Below are 16,213 nucleotides of genomic sequence, written 5' to 3' on the forward strand. Positions count from 1 at the left end.
AATATTGTTTATAATATCGAATGGTGTATAATATTGTAATATTGTGTATAATATCGAATGGTGTATAATATTGTAATATTGTTTATAATATCGAATGGTGTATAATATTGTAATATTGTGTATAATATCGAATGGTGTATAATATTGTAATATTGTTTATAATATCGAATGGTGTATAATATTGTAATATTGTGTATAATATCGAATGGTGTATAATATTGTAATATTGTTTATAATATCGAATGGTGTATAATATTGTAATATTGTGTATAATATCGAATGGTGTATAATATTGTAATATTGTTTATAATATCGAATGGTGTATAATATTGTAATATTGTTTATAATATCGAATGGTGTATAATATTGTAATATTGTGTATGATATTATAATTGCAATCGAGACACAAAGAAATTGAAGGCACAGACACATCTATAGAGATTGCATTATATTTCCAAAAATATATGTACAGTCTATTACAAAGGTTACAAAGCAAAAGAAAAAAAAATGGTCTATGTAACAAGAAATTGTCTAGGTAAATGACCATACAGTTTCTCAACTGGGGAAAATACTTTTTGACCAATGAATACTCTCCATACTCTTGTCACAGAAAAATAAATAATAAATCAACAATTCATTTGTACTGTACATTTTTTCCAACCTAAAAGAGAAAAGGAAACAAAAAAATCTCCTAAAATGGAAACCTATTAGCTCTCTTTGGTCCTACATGAGAAATTATGTACAACTGAAAGAGTGAGGGTGACCAGAATCGGTTGCATGTGAGATAGAAAAATATAGTGCATTTTCAATGAGCTCACTACAGAGTACTTGAGTGTAAAATAAAAAGAAACAACAATTATAAATAAAATATACAAGTTTTACAGCTAGAACATGTACAAATCGTCCTCTGGTTTGTGATTACTCTGACACAATCAACAGTGCTGAACTCTTTGGAATATTCCACTTCACTTTTGTCTAGGTGGGCTTACGACTGTCTTTCTAGAAGTCTTTAATACCCTGCTGCACCGTGAACTCAATCAATCCACAGCACAAACTGTCTTGACCCAAAATTCCGCTACTATCAAACCAGAAAAGTTCAAAACGGCACAAAGCAGAAAAGAAGAAAAAAAAATTGACAGATTTGTCATTGACCCGTACGGTGGCCTCAATGTGGGATTGATTGAATCCAGGCGTTAATCTCAAATTGGCTCAAATTGCTGTCTCTACAGGGGCCCCGGAGAGGGTAAGGGCCCTTGAGGGGCCCTCGGGAGGCCGGAGTGTGAGATCAGAGCGTGGGGAGGCTGATCCGAGTGACTGAAGCCACTGCCGAAGCTCGGGAGGTTTGTGCTGACCGAGAGCCTTTCCGCTCGCATTCAATTCAAAGGCCTGGCGTGGGCTCAATGCTGAGGTTAGCGGGATGGAAGGATAGCGGATTGGAGATGGGCCTCTAACCAGGGCACAATATGATCCGCGAGAGACGCACACACAAACCAGCTGGGTTCACAATGGAGATGGCATGGCTTTTTTTGTTGTTGTTGAAGTGCCAAACGTTTGGCTGAATCCTCCAACGATGCTTTGCTCCAACGGCTTTCTTTCAACTTACGGAAAATGCCACATGTTGGCACGGCTGTTGTGGTTAAAGTGGCATTGGCTTCCCAGAATAATGAAAACGTGTTTAGCGTGTTTAAAATGTGACACATTAATGGTATAAAATGGTGGCAACCCAGCAAATCAAGTCTAAAAAGGTCTACAGTACTATTTAACACTTAAGGCCCTGATATACTTAAAGCAAAATCGAAAAAAAAACTAACAAACATGCCCAAAAGAACATTCATTTGAATATTTTAAGGCATTTTAATGCCTTTGAGTTACATTATAAGAAGGTGTGGCTTGATATATTGGTTTAATTTCCGCTGTTCATCTAAGTTTAATGTCTATAATGCTTTATAGTAAATACTGAAGTATAATTCTAAGCACTATTTTTCATACTATAAAGACGCTTGCTTTAAATCAATCTACTGTATAAAGTGCTATTAAAAATAAGCGTGACGTGTCTGGGGTGCTGCATTGCAGAGCTGGTGCAAATCTGCAAAGGTAATTCTGACTTAAGCAAAAAATAAAAAAAGAGAGAGAATGGACTTTGCTGTGAGTATTTCAGGGCCTTAAAATGCGTAACATTTAATTGTCAACGAAACATTCAGTCAAGTGGAAGGCTGTTATGGCACTAAAACACCAACATAAATCTCATCTATGAGCTCAGCACTCGAAAAAAGGGTGGAAGAAACGCACCAAAACGTCAAGATCCTCGTACAGTATATAAATTCAGCAACTCTCTTTGATCAAATTTCACAGTACTGCCTCTGACTTCCAAGCAGTCTGTGTGTAAAACTCTATACAGCACCTCAAATTATTGCTCATATTGGTCAGTCTCTCCCCTACTCAACCGTAATCTCACAAAGAAGCGAAGTACCTAAAAATAAGAGCAATAGTTGACTTGATTTAAGGCAGTATTACTCCTTTACACCACACCATTGTATGATTTCAAAATCAGTCATCGACTAGGAAACTGATACTAAACCAACAAATGATTTTGTTTCCGAAATGAACATCGTTTTCTCCCCGTTTGTGTGGAAACATGTATTTACGGTAAATAATATCAATATTAAAAAAGGACACATTCAATAACAGCACTGATAAATCCATTCATGTGGTAAATATAAACTTATAAAGAATATTGCCACCGTAATAGTTGTTCTTACATTTTAAAAAAAGCTCCACCTCAAGTGGTTAGCGAATCTCTTTGTACTAATTCACATCTGAATTGTAATGTAAGATCATGAAAATATACCTAACCGTCTGCTCGGGCTGTTCTTAAACACAACCAGCCACCCTCAGGAGCTTCACATATTACCAAGCGGTGGGATATTACTGCTTGATATATCAAAATAAAAAACAAGTCGGGCCGACTTTCTCTTCAGTCTGGAGAGAGCTTCATGTAAATAGTGCTGGCTGGAGAGGACAAACCTCCTCTGTCGACTTTCAGCCTCTGGTTCTGTCTCTTTCCCTCCAGATGAGACGTTTTACCCTGTTGTCAGTTCCGTAACACAATCCGAGAAAACAAGCTAACACAAAATCAATCGAGTAGAAGAGTAACGCACCACATTGAATAAATGTGGATATTACAAACCAAACGAAATCTCCAAATTCACTCCTTATGAACCGGATTTGCTTCTTTTATATATAACAAAAAAACCAAAATCAATAAAATCTATAGCAACTATGAGCAAATCAATCTTTTTGACGGTAAAGACAGTTCGTACAAAGCATAAAAATCCTCTGGAATGCTCCGTCTCAATGACGTGAAGAGTTCGTGAGAGCATCCGGAGGTCACTGTCCACCTGTGTTCTTTGTCCTCGTCTCTTGGTTTTCAGCACCTTCGCCCAAATCCTTCGCCATAACAAAGGAATGATTCTGTTCTGCCAGTTCTGGAAGGTTAATCTCACCGGAAGGGTGTGGAACGTTTGTTTTTTTGGATAATTGTTTAGTTTTTCCGATTTGTGTTTGCTGTGTCACACACTTTGCGGTGCTGTCCTGGAGACTTCAGCTTCATCCGACCGGGAAGGGGCTGTGGACGCCCATCACACTTGAACCCCCGTCCCGTGAAGATGCAGCATCTGGGCTCTCATAGTCTGTATACTGCTCATGATCTTCTTCTGATGGCCCACCAAGGAGATTCCCAAACTCATTACGTCCCTAAAGCAGAAACACAACGTTCATAAATCACAGCAATGGAGCATGAAGCGCCTGAGAGCTATTTCATTACCAAAGCAAAAAAGGAAACTGAGAAAAAAGCCATATTAACTACAACACGATGAGTCAAAGAGATCTGATTAAAATTCAGCGCAAAGTCAGGATGGTATTGTGAATGAGAGCTGAGGGCTGAAATGACTCCTGGAAAGATCATGCATTTCTGTGGAGCGTGACAGTGTGAGCGAGGGATCAGAGCTCTTACTCGATAGTCATTCGAGCCACAGATTCAAGCGAGCTGTAGCCGGCGGCTGTGAAGTTGTCCATGTATCTCTCCATCTTGATGGCTTCCAACCACTCGCTGACCAATCGGAAAGAGGTGAAATCTGGAGTGTTCTGGTCAAGCAGTGGACTTATGGGTCTGAGGAAAAAGAAAGATAAAAAAATGCTATAAAAAGAGGAAAACAAGTGCTATAGAAGGTGCAGTATCATTACTACTGGTATATGGTGCAGTGCTCGATTAACATAAAAAAAATAAAATAAAAGTACCGATTTCTTGTCATGGTTATCGGCCGGTACCGATTCTAATGCTTCAAGCTTTATAATGCATTAAGCCATTTTCGCTCTAAGTATGAACCTTAAGAGAAGATGCGGCATATAATACCTTAAATACATCTCTTATATAATAGGCCAAGAAGGCCAGAAGCAGCTTCATTCATTTTATTTCAGCTTAGTCTCTTATTTATCAGGGGTCGCCACAGCGGAATGAACCGCCACAGAAAATAACATCACACAGATATAAAAATTGGTAAGAAAAATTAACACTGCAATTTGGAAACATTGCAAATGATGGAAGAAGAATTCAACATGTCTCAATAAAGGAAAAGTTTGGAGTGCACATTTGATGGATAAGAAGGTAAAATGCACATCTGGAAAATCTAATACTTCTGTTTTCTTGCTCATTCACTCTTGCCATGATTTCTGAGTATTTTAACACATTTTTGGGGATCATGGAACCGGTATGATAATGCAGGAGACTCGCAGAACTTCCAAGAGAGGTCATAAGGTTAGATGAGACAGTAGATAGGAGCGATCGCTCTGCTCGCTTTACAGCAGCTCAAAACACTGCAAATACAATGGCTGCACTCTTCAAATACACTATTAATAATTAAATTAAGGAAATTCATTTTAAAATACTACATACAATTTATCTAGTAAATCGTTATTATCAATGACTTTGAAATGGAGGACATCTGTATTTTCTGTTGTAAACAATTTCTGGAAGGATCTAGCCAAATATATTTTTAAAATGACAAAACTTAGTATTTTACATTAAAAGATTTTTTTTATTATGAAAACAAATCCAGCAAAAGTGTTGAATATATTGTTAATCTCTTTATTTTATTGGCAAAATTTTACATACACAAACAGAAATTTGCTAAATCATCTCCCACATTAACAGTTTTTTTATCGAGTTTGACTTATGTCTTACTGCTATAATTATTGAAAAGCAAAAATCTTTTTTCGATTCCCCTGTCAATTCTTAAAATCATTAAATGTAGAAATGATGTACACTATGCTTTGTGTATTTAATTTAATTTATTTATTTATTTTTCTTTTTATATATATATACTGTACAGTTGAAGTCAGAAATATAAGCCTCCCTGTTTATTTTTTCCCCACTTTCTATTTAACGGAGAGAAGATTTTTTCAACACATTTCTAAACATAATAGTTTTAATAACTCATCTCTAATAACTGATTTATTTTATCTTTGCCATGATGACAGTAAATAATATTTGACTAGATATTATTTCAAGACACTTCCTAAAGTGACATAACTAGGTGACATAACTAGGTTAAAGGCTTAACTAGGTTAATTAGTTTAACTAGGCAGGATAGGGTAATTTAGCAAGTTACTGTATAACGATGGTTTGTTCTGTAGACTATCGAAAAAAAATAGCTTAAAGGGGCTAATAATATTGTCCTTTAAAATGGTTTTTAAAAAATTTAAAACTGCTTTTATTCTAGCTGAAATAAAACAAATAAGACTTTCTCCAGAAGAAAAAATATTATCAGACATACTGTGAAAATTTCCTTGCTCTGTTAAACATCATTTGGGAAATATTTAAAAAAGAAAAAAAATCAAAGGGGGGGGGGCTAATAATTCAGATTTAAACTGTATATTTTTTACCATTGTTATATCAGTTTTTTTTATGTTTAAGCTTTTATATTGTGTTTTATGTTTGTTCATGACAGTTTATGCAATAAAAAAAAGAAAATAAATAAAAATGCAATGGCTGCACTGGCAACAAAGAGACGATCACTCGCACAAGTCACGTCAATAAACTGTAAACAGAGAACGCACCGCATCGTTATATGTTTTAGGTACTGTGACGCGAGCACAGCAATCGCTCATGTCCCCAAGGATCATTTACCAACTGTTGTGGCTGCTGTAGGCTACGCATAATATACTAGAGCGAGCGTATGTCTTCCTCTGCTTGTAAACTCATAAACAAACACTTGCGATTGGTTCACGAGATTGGTCAGATCGGCGAATACCGATTGAGTCAAGAAATGTGATTATCGGCCAATACCGATCTTCGGCTAATCGATCGGTGCGTCCCTAATAATAACATTTGTATTTAGAAAATGTATGTAGTTATCAATTTTAATAAAAATCTATAAAAATAATTACTGAAATGAAGAATTATTTAAATAAAAAATAGATTATATATTGAGTAAATATTCATTTTTATAGTTAAGTGTAAATACTTTTGTTAGTCGAAGTAAAAATGTCTGTCTGTCTGTCTGTCTGTCTGTCTGTCTGTCTGTCTGTCTGTCTGTCTGTCTATCTATCTATCTATCTATCTATCTATCTATCTATCTATCTATCTATCTATCTATCTATCTATCTATCTATCTATCTATCTATCTATCTATCTATCCATCTAATCATACATTTCTAAATGTAATTTAGAAATGTTAATTATGCATGCTACCAACAGCTACACATGCTTAGATTTATTTAGTTGCGTCCTTGTTTTGTTTTTGTTTGTTCTACTGCTTGTAATTATTTATCTTATTCAATTAAAATGAACAACTCGTAGCTGAAAACTACATTGGCTTAATTGAGTAATATTAGAAAGCTGCTTGCCATAATTTAATTTCTTAATTTAATATCAATTTCAATTAAGTATGCGGTGTACAATGACATAATAACTTTTTTTTTTTTTGCAGTTGTATGCTAATAATGAATTGTAACTCAGATTGGTACGGCGCCAGACCTATCTAACATGAATTACAGTCAATGAATCTAGGCGTATTACATTCACATTTGTACTGACTAAATGAACTGCTTGCTTTGCATTACTTGTCGCAGGAATGATAAAGGGCGTTTAGATGAACTACAGGATTCTTCCCAAAGTTTTAAAGGTCATCTCTTCAGTGTGAGACGCAGATCCTGTTATGATTGTAAACACACTTCCTCTCGCTAATACCACACCGAGGGCTGAAATTCCCTCAAGGCTTTAAAGTCTCAAACACTCATTATGACAATTGATTTAAAGTCCTTGTTATCGAACATAAAGGCATGGAGGCTGTTTCGTTTTATTGATTCCCCGGGATTTATCTTTCATCAGTAAACCCTAGCGGATAAATCAAAAGCCGGACAGATGGAACTGTTCGCAAATTTACTTGTGAACACATAAAAGGGCTCAGAGATGTTGCAGTGAGATGCAGGAGTATAAAACATAACAAGCGTCTTCCATGCGTCATAAAAATTAAGCAGAGATGTAAAAGTGCTGACAGTATAAAAAAAATACTAAATTTAGATACACGTTGTGCAATCTTTAACAAAATGTACAAATATTGTCCATTTCATACTTTCGTGATTCCACGATGTTTTCCCACATTAAATAATATTATTTCATGGATATTAGATTTTTGTGTTTGGACAGTTTTATTATAAATCATCTTTAGGTTATCACTAAGAGCAGGGGTTCTCAATCTCGTTCCTGGAGGCAATAGTATCTGAATGCAGCCCTTATGATGCAAGCAATGATTACATTGCCCAAAGATGAAGTGTCAGACACATCGCAGTCAGTGGAGCTAGTGACGTCATTGTGAGGGGTAGGGTTAGGTGAGTGCATTGAATAGCATTGGATGCAACTCAGATTGCATCTGCACCGAGCCTGCAGCCAGATCCCTCTCCCTGGAGGTGCAGTGTCCTGCAGATTTTAGCTCCAACCCCAAATAAACACCTGGGTTTACTAATCTAGGTTGATTAGTTAAGAGATTAAGGTTTATATTTTTCAAAAAGTTGCAGAATACATGTTAGTTTAATCTGTGAAAACACCTTTAGCTAGTGTAAACATTACTTTTTAATGTACTATACATGACACATGTATTGTTGAATCCAGCGCAAAATCAACTAAAAGTTGCAAAATTCTTAAATGAAATGCAAAATAATCGCAAAAAAAATTAATAATCTCATAAAACATCTAATTCAAAACATATAATCAAGTTATATTTATTTCAGTTTGCAATTTCTTGTTTTATGTGACTTATATACATTGCATATGCAGTGTATGGGATGTATTTGATTGTCTCTCGGAAAATGATGTCTCACCTGCGCCCTCACAATTATTATATTACATGGAAAGGGGGAATTGTTTTGCAGCCAATCCAGTATGCTGATGTGGTTGAAGCGTGAGTGATTTACATGTGAAGCCAATGCAAATATGGGATTAGACATCCTGTGCCACGAATTTGGCATTTGTGCATTTGATGCACTTCAGACTGCAAAAGAAAGTGGGAGCAAACATCTAACAAACGGAGAAAAGGAACAGACAGAAAAGTAAGCAGCTTACAATGATGGAGATTGTTTTAAGGATGAAAGCCACTATACGTGACCTAGTTGAAGGACATTATTTGTGCTTTACATGTATGGCTGGTATGATGTGTGTCAAATCGATAAATTAATTAGTTTTACTCTTTTCCTGCAGTTAAAGAGAGAAAACACTTCCCAGCCATTTACGAGTTTTAATAGATCTAATAGATCAATTTACGAGTTTTTAGATCTTGTCTTGACAAGAGACCAAAATAAAATGACAAAATTCCAAAATTATGTTTAACAGAGGAAGGAAATGTTCACAGTATGTCTGATAATGTTTTTTCTTCTGGAGAAAGTATTTCTTGTTTTATTTTGGCTAGAATAAAAGCAGTTTTACATTTTTTTAAAACCATTTTAAGGTAAAAATTATTAGCCCCTTTAAGCTATATATTTTTTCGATAGTCTACAGAAAAAACCATTGTAATACAATAACTTGCCTAATTACCCTAACCTGCCTAGCTCACCTAATTAACCTAGTTAAGCTGTATAGCTGTCTTAAAAACATCTAGTAAAATATTATTTACTGTCATCATGGCAAAGATAAAATAAATGAGTTATTAAAACTATTATGCTTAGAAATGTGCTGAAGAAATTGGAAGAAATTGGAAGAAATCTTCTCTCCTTTTAAACAGAAATTGGGGAAAAAAAATAAACAGGGGGGGGGTAATAATTCAGGGGGCTAATTATTCTGACTTCAACTGTGTGTGTGTATATATATATATATGGAAAAGAATGGAAATCTGTATCAGAATCTGGTACCAAATTCCATCTAATATTGAAATGTGCATCCTTACCGCAAACACGTTCCCATTGGCGTTTTTAAGGTGTTAGGGTTGCGGATCATTTTATCCAGAATGCCTACAATCTGGTCAAATTTGGGCCGATCTGCTCTGTCTTTCTGCCAGCAGTCCAGCATGAGCTGATGGAGGCCAGGAGGGCAGTCCATGGGGGCGGGAAGACGATATCCCTCCTCAATAGCCTTTATGACCTGAGAGAGATGGAAAATTACAAAAGGTGTTAAAGGAAACCAAGAGGTTCAGAAATGGCCAGCTTAGCCGTTAGCATCAAGACAGAAACCCACAAAGCACCTTGGACTTTTTGCCGTTTAATAAAGAGTTTTTGTTTTAAGATGTTTTAAGCATAATGTAAACAAAAACACCCAAAATACACTTCTGTTTCTTCCTACACTTCTGTTTGTTATCAATTCGCAATTTGTATCTAGATTTCAATACATAGAACTATACATATATTACAATACATATTTTAAAATGAGTTGTTTTCTCTTTTACAATGCCATAAATCATCTCAGGACATATTTAATCATTTATTTATTTAAATAGAGGCATATGTTCATACTATGCATCAATTTTTAACGAAAAACAAATATATTTTCTGAATTACAGATTTATAAACGTGTATTCTCAATATATTGTGTGTAAAAACAAATAAAACCAACATTTTAAACCTGACTTCATCCAGTGTTCAGGTGTTTGTATGTAAGCAAATTAGAACATAATTAATATAATAATGCCTAATTTATCATATTTAAACATTCATTCATTTTGTTTTTGGCTTAGTCCCTTTATTATTCTGGGGTCGCCACAGCGGAATGAACCGCCAGCTTACCCAGCATACGTTTTATACAGCGGATGCCCTTCCAGCTGCAACCCATCACTGGGAAACATCCATACACACTCATTCCCACACATACACTACAGACAATTAAGCTTACCCAATAAACCCATACCACATGTCTTTGGACTTGTGGGGGAAACCGGAGCACCCAGAGGAAACCCACACAAACGCGGGGAGAACATGCAAACTCCACACAGAAATGCCAACTGACCCAGCCGAGGCTTGAGGCTTCTTGCTGTGAGTTAACATCGCTACCCACTGCGCCACCGCGCTGCCCAAATTTAAACAACTTTTTATAAAACCTGTTATACAAAAAAGTTTGCAGTTCATAATATAATCAATCAACTGAAGAAGCATGGTGATAACTGTTATTTTTTACTCTATTCACCTCCAGCTCTCATCCTTTAATCAGGAGTCTGTAAACAGTGGTTCTGCTGAATAAATGTGTTGTGGTTTTACCTCCAGCATAACACACTCCAACAGAGGAGAAGCAGACTAACCAGATGTGATTACTCTTGTTCTGGTTATTGGAGGGATTGTGAGCGTAAGGAAAGGGCAGAACTTAAACCTACTTCGCTAAAAGGCATCTGTTGAACATCTGCTTGCGACGGTCATAACATTGTGAGACTTTGTAATTAACTAGCTACAGTAAGAGGGTTATGGTTTAAAGCAACGATGGACACATGGTTGCTTGGGTGTTTGTGCAGTTGACTGACTCCACGTGTCGGGTTTATTAATGTAAAGGGACCATTATGCAATGAAACCACCTGTTCTCTCTTTCACTCAGTATGCTGGGTGTTAAGAGCTGTGAATAATATATATTAAGATTTTTTTAAACATATAAATTGATTTTTAAACACATTTCTAAACATAATACTTTTAAAAACTCATTTTAATTACTTTAAAATACTTGGCAGCACATAATATTTTACTAGATATTTTTTAAGATATTAGAATAGATACTTCATCCAGTTTTGTGACCTAATCTAAAGTGAGGACTATTTAGGCTTTATAAATCCCTTATAAATGACAACTAAAGGCTCAGTTAAATTCTAAACAGGAAAAAAGAAAATAAACGACTTTATTAATTTTGATTCATTTGAAGAGACACAAATGAAACTGTACTTCAAATGAAAAATAAATATTTGCAACCTTATCTAAAATAAAATGACTGTACAGTTTAAAGATTGCATCCCATTATATAGTTCAATGATTATGTTGTTGTTGTTTTATCTAATTTCGTTTCATATTTTGAAACTTCTGTTTTTCAGCAATGTTTAAACTTTACAGTAATTTACCTTTTTGGATAAGATTGCCAAGATTATTGTTTATTTTATACCAAGCTTTTAATTTATAATCATTTATAAGGGATTTATAAAGCATAAACAGTCCTCACTTTAGATTAGGTCACAAAACTGCATTTGAGTTGAGTAATAAAGCATTTATTAACATGCATAGTAACGAATACTATATGCCTGAATAATAAGATATATAAACATTGATTTCAATAGTTTATTAATCATTTGCTAACTCATTCTGAATGATCCTAAAAACCTCCAACTTTTAAATATAAATGGTTTGTAAATAATATAATTCTTAGTTTTGTACTGAAAAATAAATTATTTACAAAGTATAAGAGTACAATTATAAATAAGCACATTAAAAATGTGGTTATAAGTCAATAATACAGCATTTGTAGCTGTTTACTAACGTTTATTATTGTAGAGTTAATGCTTAACAGATAATGAATTCACTAGATGCTAATGCTTAATAAATGATTCATACTATGTAATAATAGTAGCTAGCATTATTCTGTTATGGAAATAGCTTTCAGAAAGCCATCATTTACTAATTATTTAACAAATTTTTAAAGTGTGTAGTTATTATAAAGTATTACTGAAATTTAAAATATGGACCAATCGCTCACTTTTATTAATGTCTAATCTTATTGTTTAACCCCGCCCCTTTTCACAGCGCCATACAACAGAATTTTGCAAGCACAAGCTCTAGTGTGACTGCAGCTTAAGTCGCTTTGGACAAAAATGTCTGCTAAATGACTAAATGTAAATGTAAATTCCATGATTTTTCCAAAACCTTGTGGGTTTTTCTGTTTTTCCAAAACTTTTCCAGGCTTGGAAAATGCTGTCAAAATTCCATGACTTTTCCAGGTTTTCCATGACCGTATGAACCCTGTATTTATCAAATGAACATGGCTTTGGCGTTCATAAGAAGTTTAAATAAATAAATAAATCATTGAAAACTTACCAACCTCAACTTTTGTTTAGTAGTGTGTGCGTGTATATGTGTTCCAGTAAAAATGTGCGAATATCAATATTGTCTCACAACTAGCACCTAAATTGCTACAGCTACCAGAATATGAGTTCACTAAACTAAAACAAAGAGCCGGCTTGTCCAGATCTCTGATTTCCCTCCTTGTCTACTCTTGAGGAATACTAGACTGTTTATTTTCCCCGAATCCTCATCTGCTATTCTTGTCGTGTCTCTCCAAACAAGGCTTGAGCTACGGAAAAGAAAAGTGTCAAAACAGAAAGAGTTGAAGAAATGTAAATATTTCCTTCTTTTTTAGCAGCCCTCAAGGAGTTGTTCGCCTCTGCCTCAAAAAGGGTATAAAAACATCTGACGTTGAGGCCTGACAAGTATCAAGACTCCACCGAGGCAAACGTTTGAACAGAAATATAAAAAAAAGTACCTAAACAGACTGATGCTAGCTAGCTAGCCGCTACTACAGAGCGCTAACGTGAGCAGATAATTACAAGCCGTCATTAGTTTCTCTGATAAGGCTTGTTTACTTTCTCCGAGGATGTTCAAGCTTGAAAAGAAAAATCTGCCATACACAAGACAAGCGTCTTCATACACCGCCAGATTAACAGCATTTCCCCTCATACATATGATTAGCCATGACCGTATCTGAATTTCAATCCGGTTCAACTTGAAAACCCTACACGCATGTGATCAGAATGATGAACGCCACTTTGCTGTCCCAATTTTCTCTGAGACAAAAGCTCGGCCCGCGGATCGTTCAGAAGGTTTTGCATGGCTAAGCAGATATCTTTAAATTGATTAAACTCTGCTAATGATGAATTTGGCTCGCATTATCATTTCTCATTACAAAGGTTGAAAGTGTGGCAGAATACATAAAAGGAATTGTACAAGCAAAAAACACTCCGTTGGTTTCTGCGGATCCATTAAAGCGTTTTATCCTCAAAATGTATCATTAAAACAAGGTCAGTCGTGACACCTGTGTTGATACGCAACGAGGAAATCCAAAGTGTCAGATGTGCTTAACTGTCCTGCTTCTTCAATACCTGCAGATTATCTTCACCTTGTAACTATGAACTTTTAGTGCGAGCCATGGTTTTGAAAGACGTACTAATAAGAGATCTGTCTTTTCCGCTAGAAGAGCCTTGATGGAGTTAAAAAAAAAAGCATTTGGAATAAATTTCAGTTTCCAACATGTTTAATTTAAACCACTAGAGACAGTTGAATTTGATTGGACATGTACTGTATAGAATTGCTGCATTATTAAATATAAATAAATGTAGAAGGAATTTAGAACCAGGTGAGCACACAATATGCATACGGTATGCCTTCTGTGTATAAAGTGTGTGTTTTTGTATTGTAAAAATTGCTTGCGTAGATGTAGATAGATAGAGGCATATGCATTTCTTATAATAAATGACATTATATGATTAATTTATGCAGTAGAATTTATATTATATTATATTATATTATATTATATTATATTATATTATATTATATTATATTATATTATATTATATTATATTATATATTCATTTTCTTTTCTGCTTAGTCCCTTTATTAATCCGGGGTCGCCACAGCGGAATGAACCGCCAACTTATCCGGCACACGAATCCATCTCTGGGAAACATCCATACACACTCATTCACACATATACACTACGGACAATTTTGGCCTTCCCAATTCACCTGTACCACACGTCTTTGGACTGTGGGGGAAACCAGAGCACCCGGAGGAAACCCACGTGAACGCAGGAAGAACATGCAAACTCCACACAGAAACGCCAACTGACCCAGCCGAGGCTCAAACCAGCGACCTTCTTGTTGTGAGGCGACAGCACTACCTACTGCGCCTATAGTATATAATATCATTTTATATTTCCCTTCAAATGTCTGCCACTTACCATCATATCATGCCATATATCATATCATATCATATCATATATCATGTCATGTCATGTCATGTCATGTCATATCTGATCTGATAATTTTTTGCTACTTGATCAAGCTTCTTATTTAAAATGAGCTGAAACAACACAATTCTTAAAGGTTAACTTGTTGTGTGGAACCCAGATTTTTGCAGTGCAGAACCAAACATGTATTTTTTTTTTCTAAAACCATAATATAATCTTTACAAAAACAAAAAAACCAAGCAAACATAAAATATAACTTACATCTTGATTGGACATGTCCCAGTAAGGCCGTTCCCCATAGGACATGACCTCCCACATTACAATCCCATAGCTCCACACATCACTCGCTGATGTGAATTTACGATACTGGATGGCTTCCATCGCCGTCCACCGAACCGGGATCTTTCCCCCCTGTTTAGTGAAGAACAGAGTAAAACCACAATGAATTATCCAGAGGAGAGTCAGAAATCAGTTTGTTTGTTGTTCAGTGAGATCCCAGCATCACAAAACACCACAGACAGTATCTATATTTGTACTCCTATCTGATGCCTGCATTGATTTGTTTATTCTGAGAGCGCTGTGGGTTGTGTGATGAGACGGAGGATTAATTGACTCACCGTTGTTGTGTAGACAGCCTCGGGATCGTCGTCAATCACTCTGGACAGGCCGAAGTCGGACACTTTACATACGAGATTGCTGTTGACAAGGATGTTTCGCGCTGCCAGATCGCGATGAACGTAACCCATGTCAGAGAGGTATCTCATCCCGGCTGCGATTCCACGCAACATTCCCACCAACTGAATCACAGTGAACTGTCCATCATGTTTCTGCGAAGGAACAATCAGAACGATTAATTGCGGAAGCATTTATCACGATATACAGTATTAGCACAGTGTTGACCTTGGCAAGAAAATTTATTAATTTGAACCTTGGGTTATTATGCCTGTTAGAGTAAATTAAATGCTGTAAACACATTAGAAAGTAGGGTTCTCATGATACTGGAATTCAGTTCCAATCAATACTGAAATTTTTAAAACGTCCATTCCACACGAACATTTGGGCGCTCTTGAGCACGTTCTCAAACACCGCTGATTTGCCATTGTGTTCAAGTGCTCAACAGAAATGACTGATTGGTCGTGAAGGTCATCAGTTCACCAAACTCACCACTGTTTACTGAGTGTAAACACAGTACTCTGTATCAATCGGTAGCAAATTCCAGTATTGTGACAACACTATTAGAAAGTACAATAAGTAACACTAAAGTCTCATTAGAAAAGGTTAGTTTTAACATATTAAAATCAACATTAAAAAATAATCATATTATATTTTTACAGTAGAAGTCAAAACTATTAGCCCTCCTGTGAAATTGTTAAAATATATATTTCCCAATTTAAAAAAAAAATATTTGGCAATTGTTGCTTAACAACAATTTTTCAACACATTTTTAAACATAATAGTTTTAATAACTATTTTATTTTATCTTCGCCATGCTGCATAATAGTTTTCTTCTTATTTTCCAAGATACTAGTATTTAGCTTTAAAATGCCGTTTAAAGACTTAACTAGGTTCTTATGTTAACTAGCCATGTTAGAAAAAGTTGTTGGGTAACAGTGGCTTGTTTTGTAGATAATCAGAAAAAAAAAAATTCTTAAGGGGACTAATAATATTGAGCTTAAAATAAATAAATAAATAAATAAATAAATAAATAGATAAATGATCAAATGAATAAATAAATAAACACTGCTT

At 35.2% G+C, this 16,213-nt stretch overlaps 1 protein-coding gene across 5 annotated transcripts in view; it reads right to left on the reverse strand.

Annotated features, from left to right (window-relative positions):
• Window positions 1-433: 433 nt before the first annotated feature.
• epha7 (eph receptor A7) overlaps window positions 434-16,213 on the reverse strand; it is a 148,294-nt gene continuing 132,514 nt past the window's right edge. For 4 of the 5 annotated variants that reach the window (XM_056445543.1, XM_056445541.1, XM_056445542.1 and 1 more), the window contains exons 13-17: window positions 15,085-15,294; window positions 14,729-14,878; window positions 9,435-9,628; window positions 4,013-4,168; window positions 434-3,753 (exon numbers count right to left, since the gene is read on the reverse strand). In XM_056445543.1, coding sequence (XP_056301518.1) covers window positions 3,639-3,753; window positions 4,013-4,168; window positions 9,435-9,628; window positions 14,729-14,878; window positions 15,085-15,294 — 825 coding nt within the window. In that variant the 3' untranslated portion in view covers window positions 434-3,638. Of the gene's footprint in view, window positions 3,754-4,008; window positions 4,169-9,434; window positions 9,629-14,728; window positions 14,879-15,084; window positions 15,295-16,213 lie in introns of those variants that run through there. The other variant, XM_056445545.1, reaches the window with a different exon arrangement.

The sequence above is a fragment of the Danio aesculapii genome, chromosome 20 (genome assembly GCF_903798145.1).
Source record: "Danio aesculapii chromosome 20, fDanAes4.1, whole genome shotgun sequence".
In the NCBI taxonomy this organism is placed as follows: Eukaryota; Metazoa; Chordata; class Actinopteri; order Cypriniformes; family Danionidae; genus Danio; species Danio aesculapii.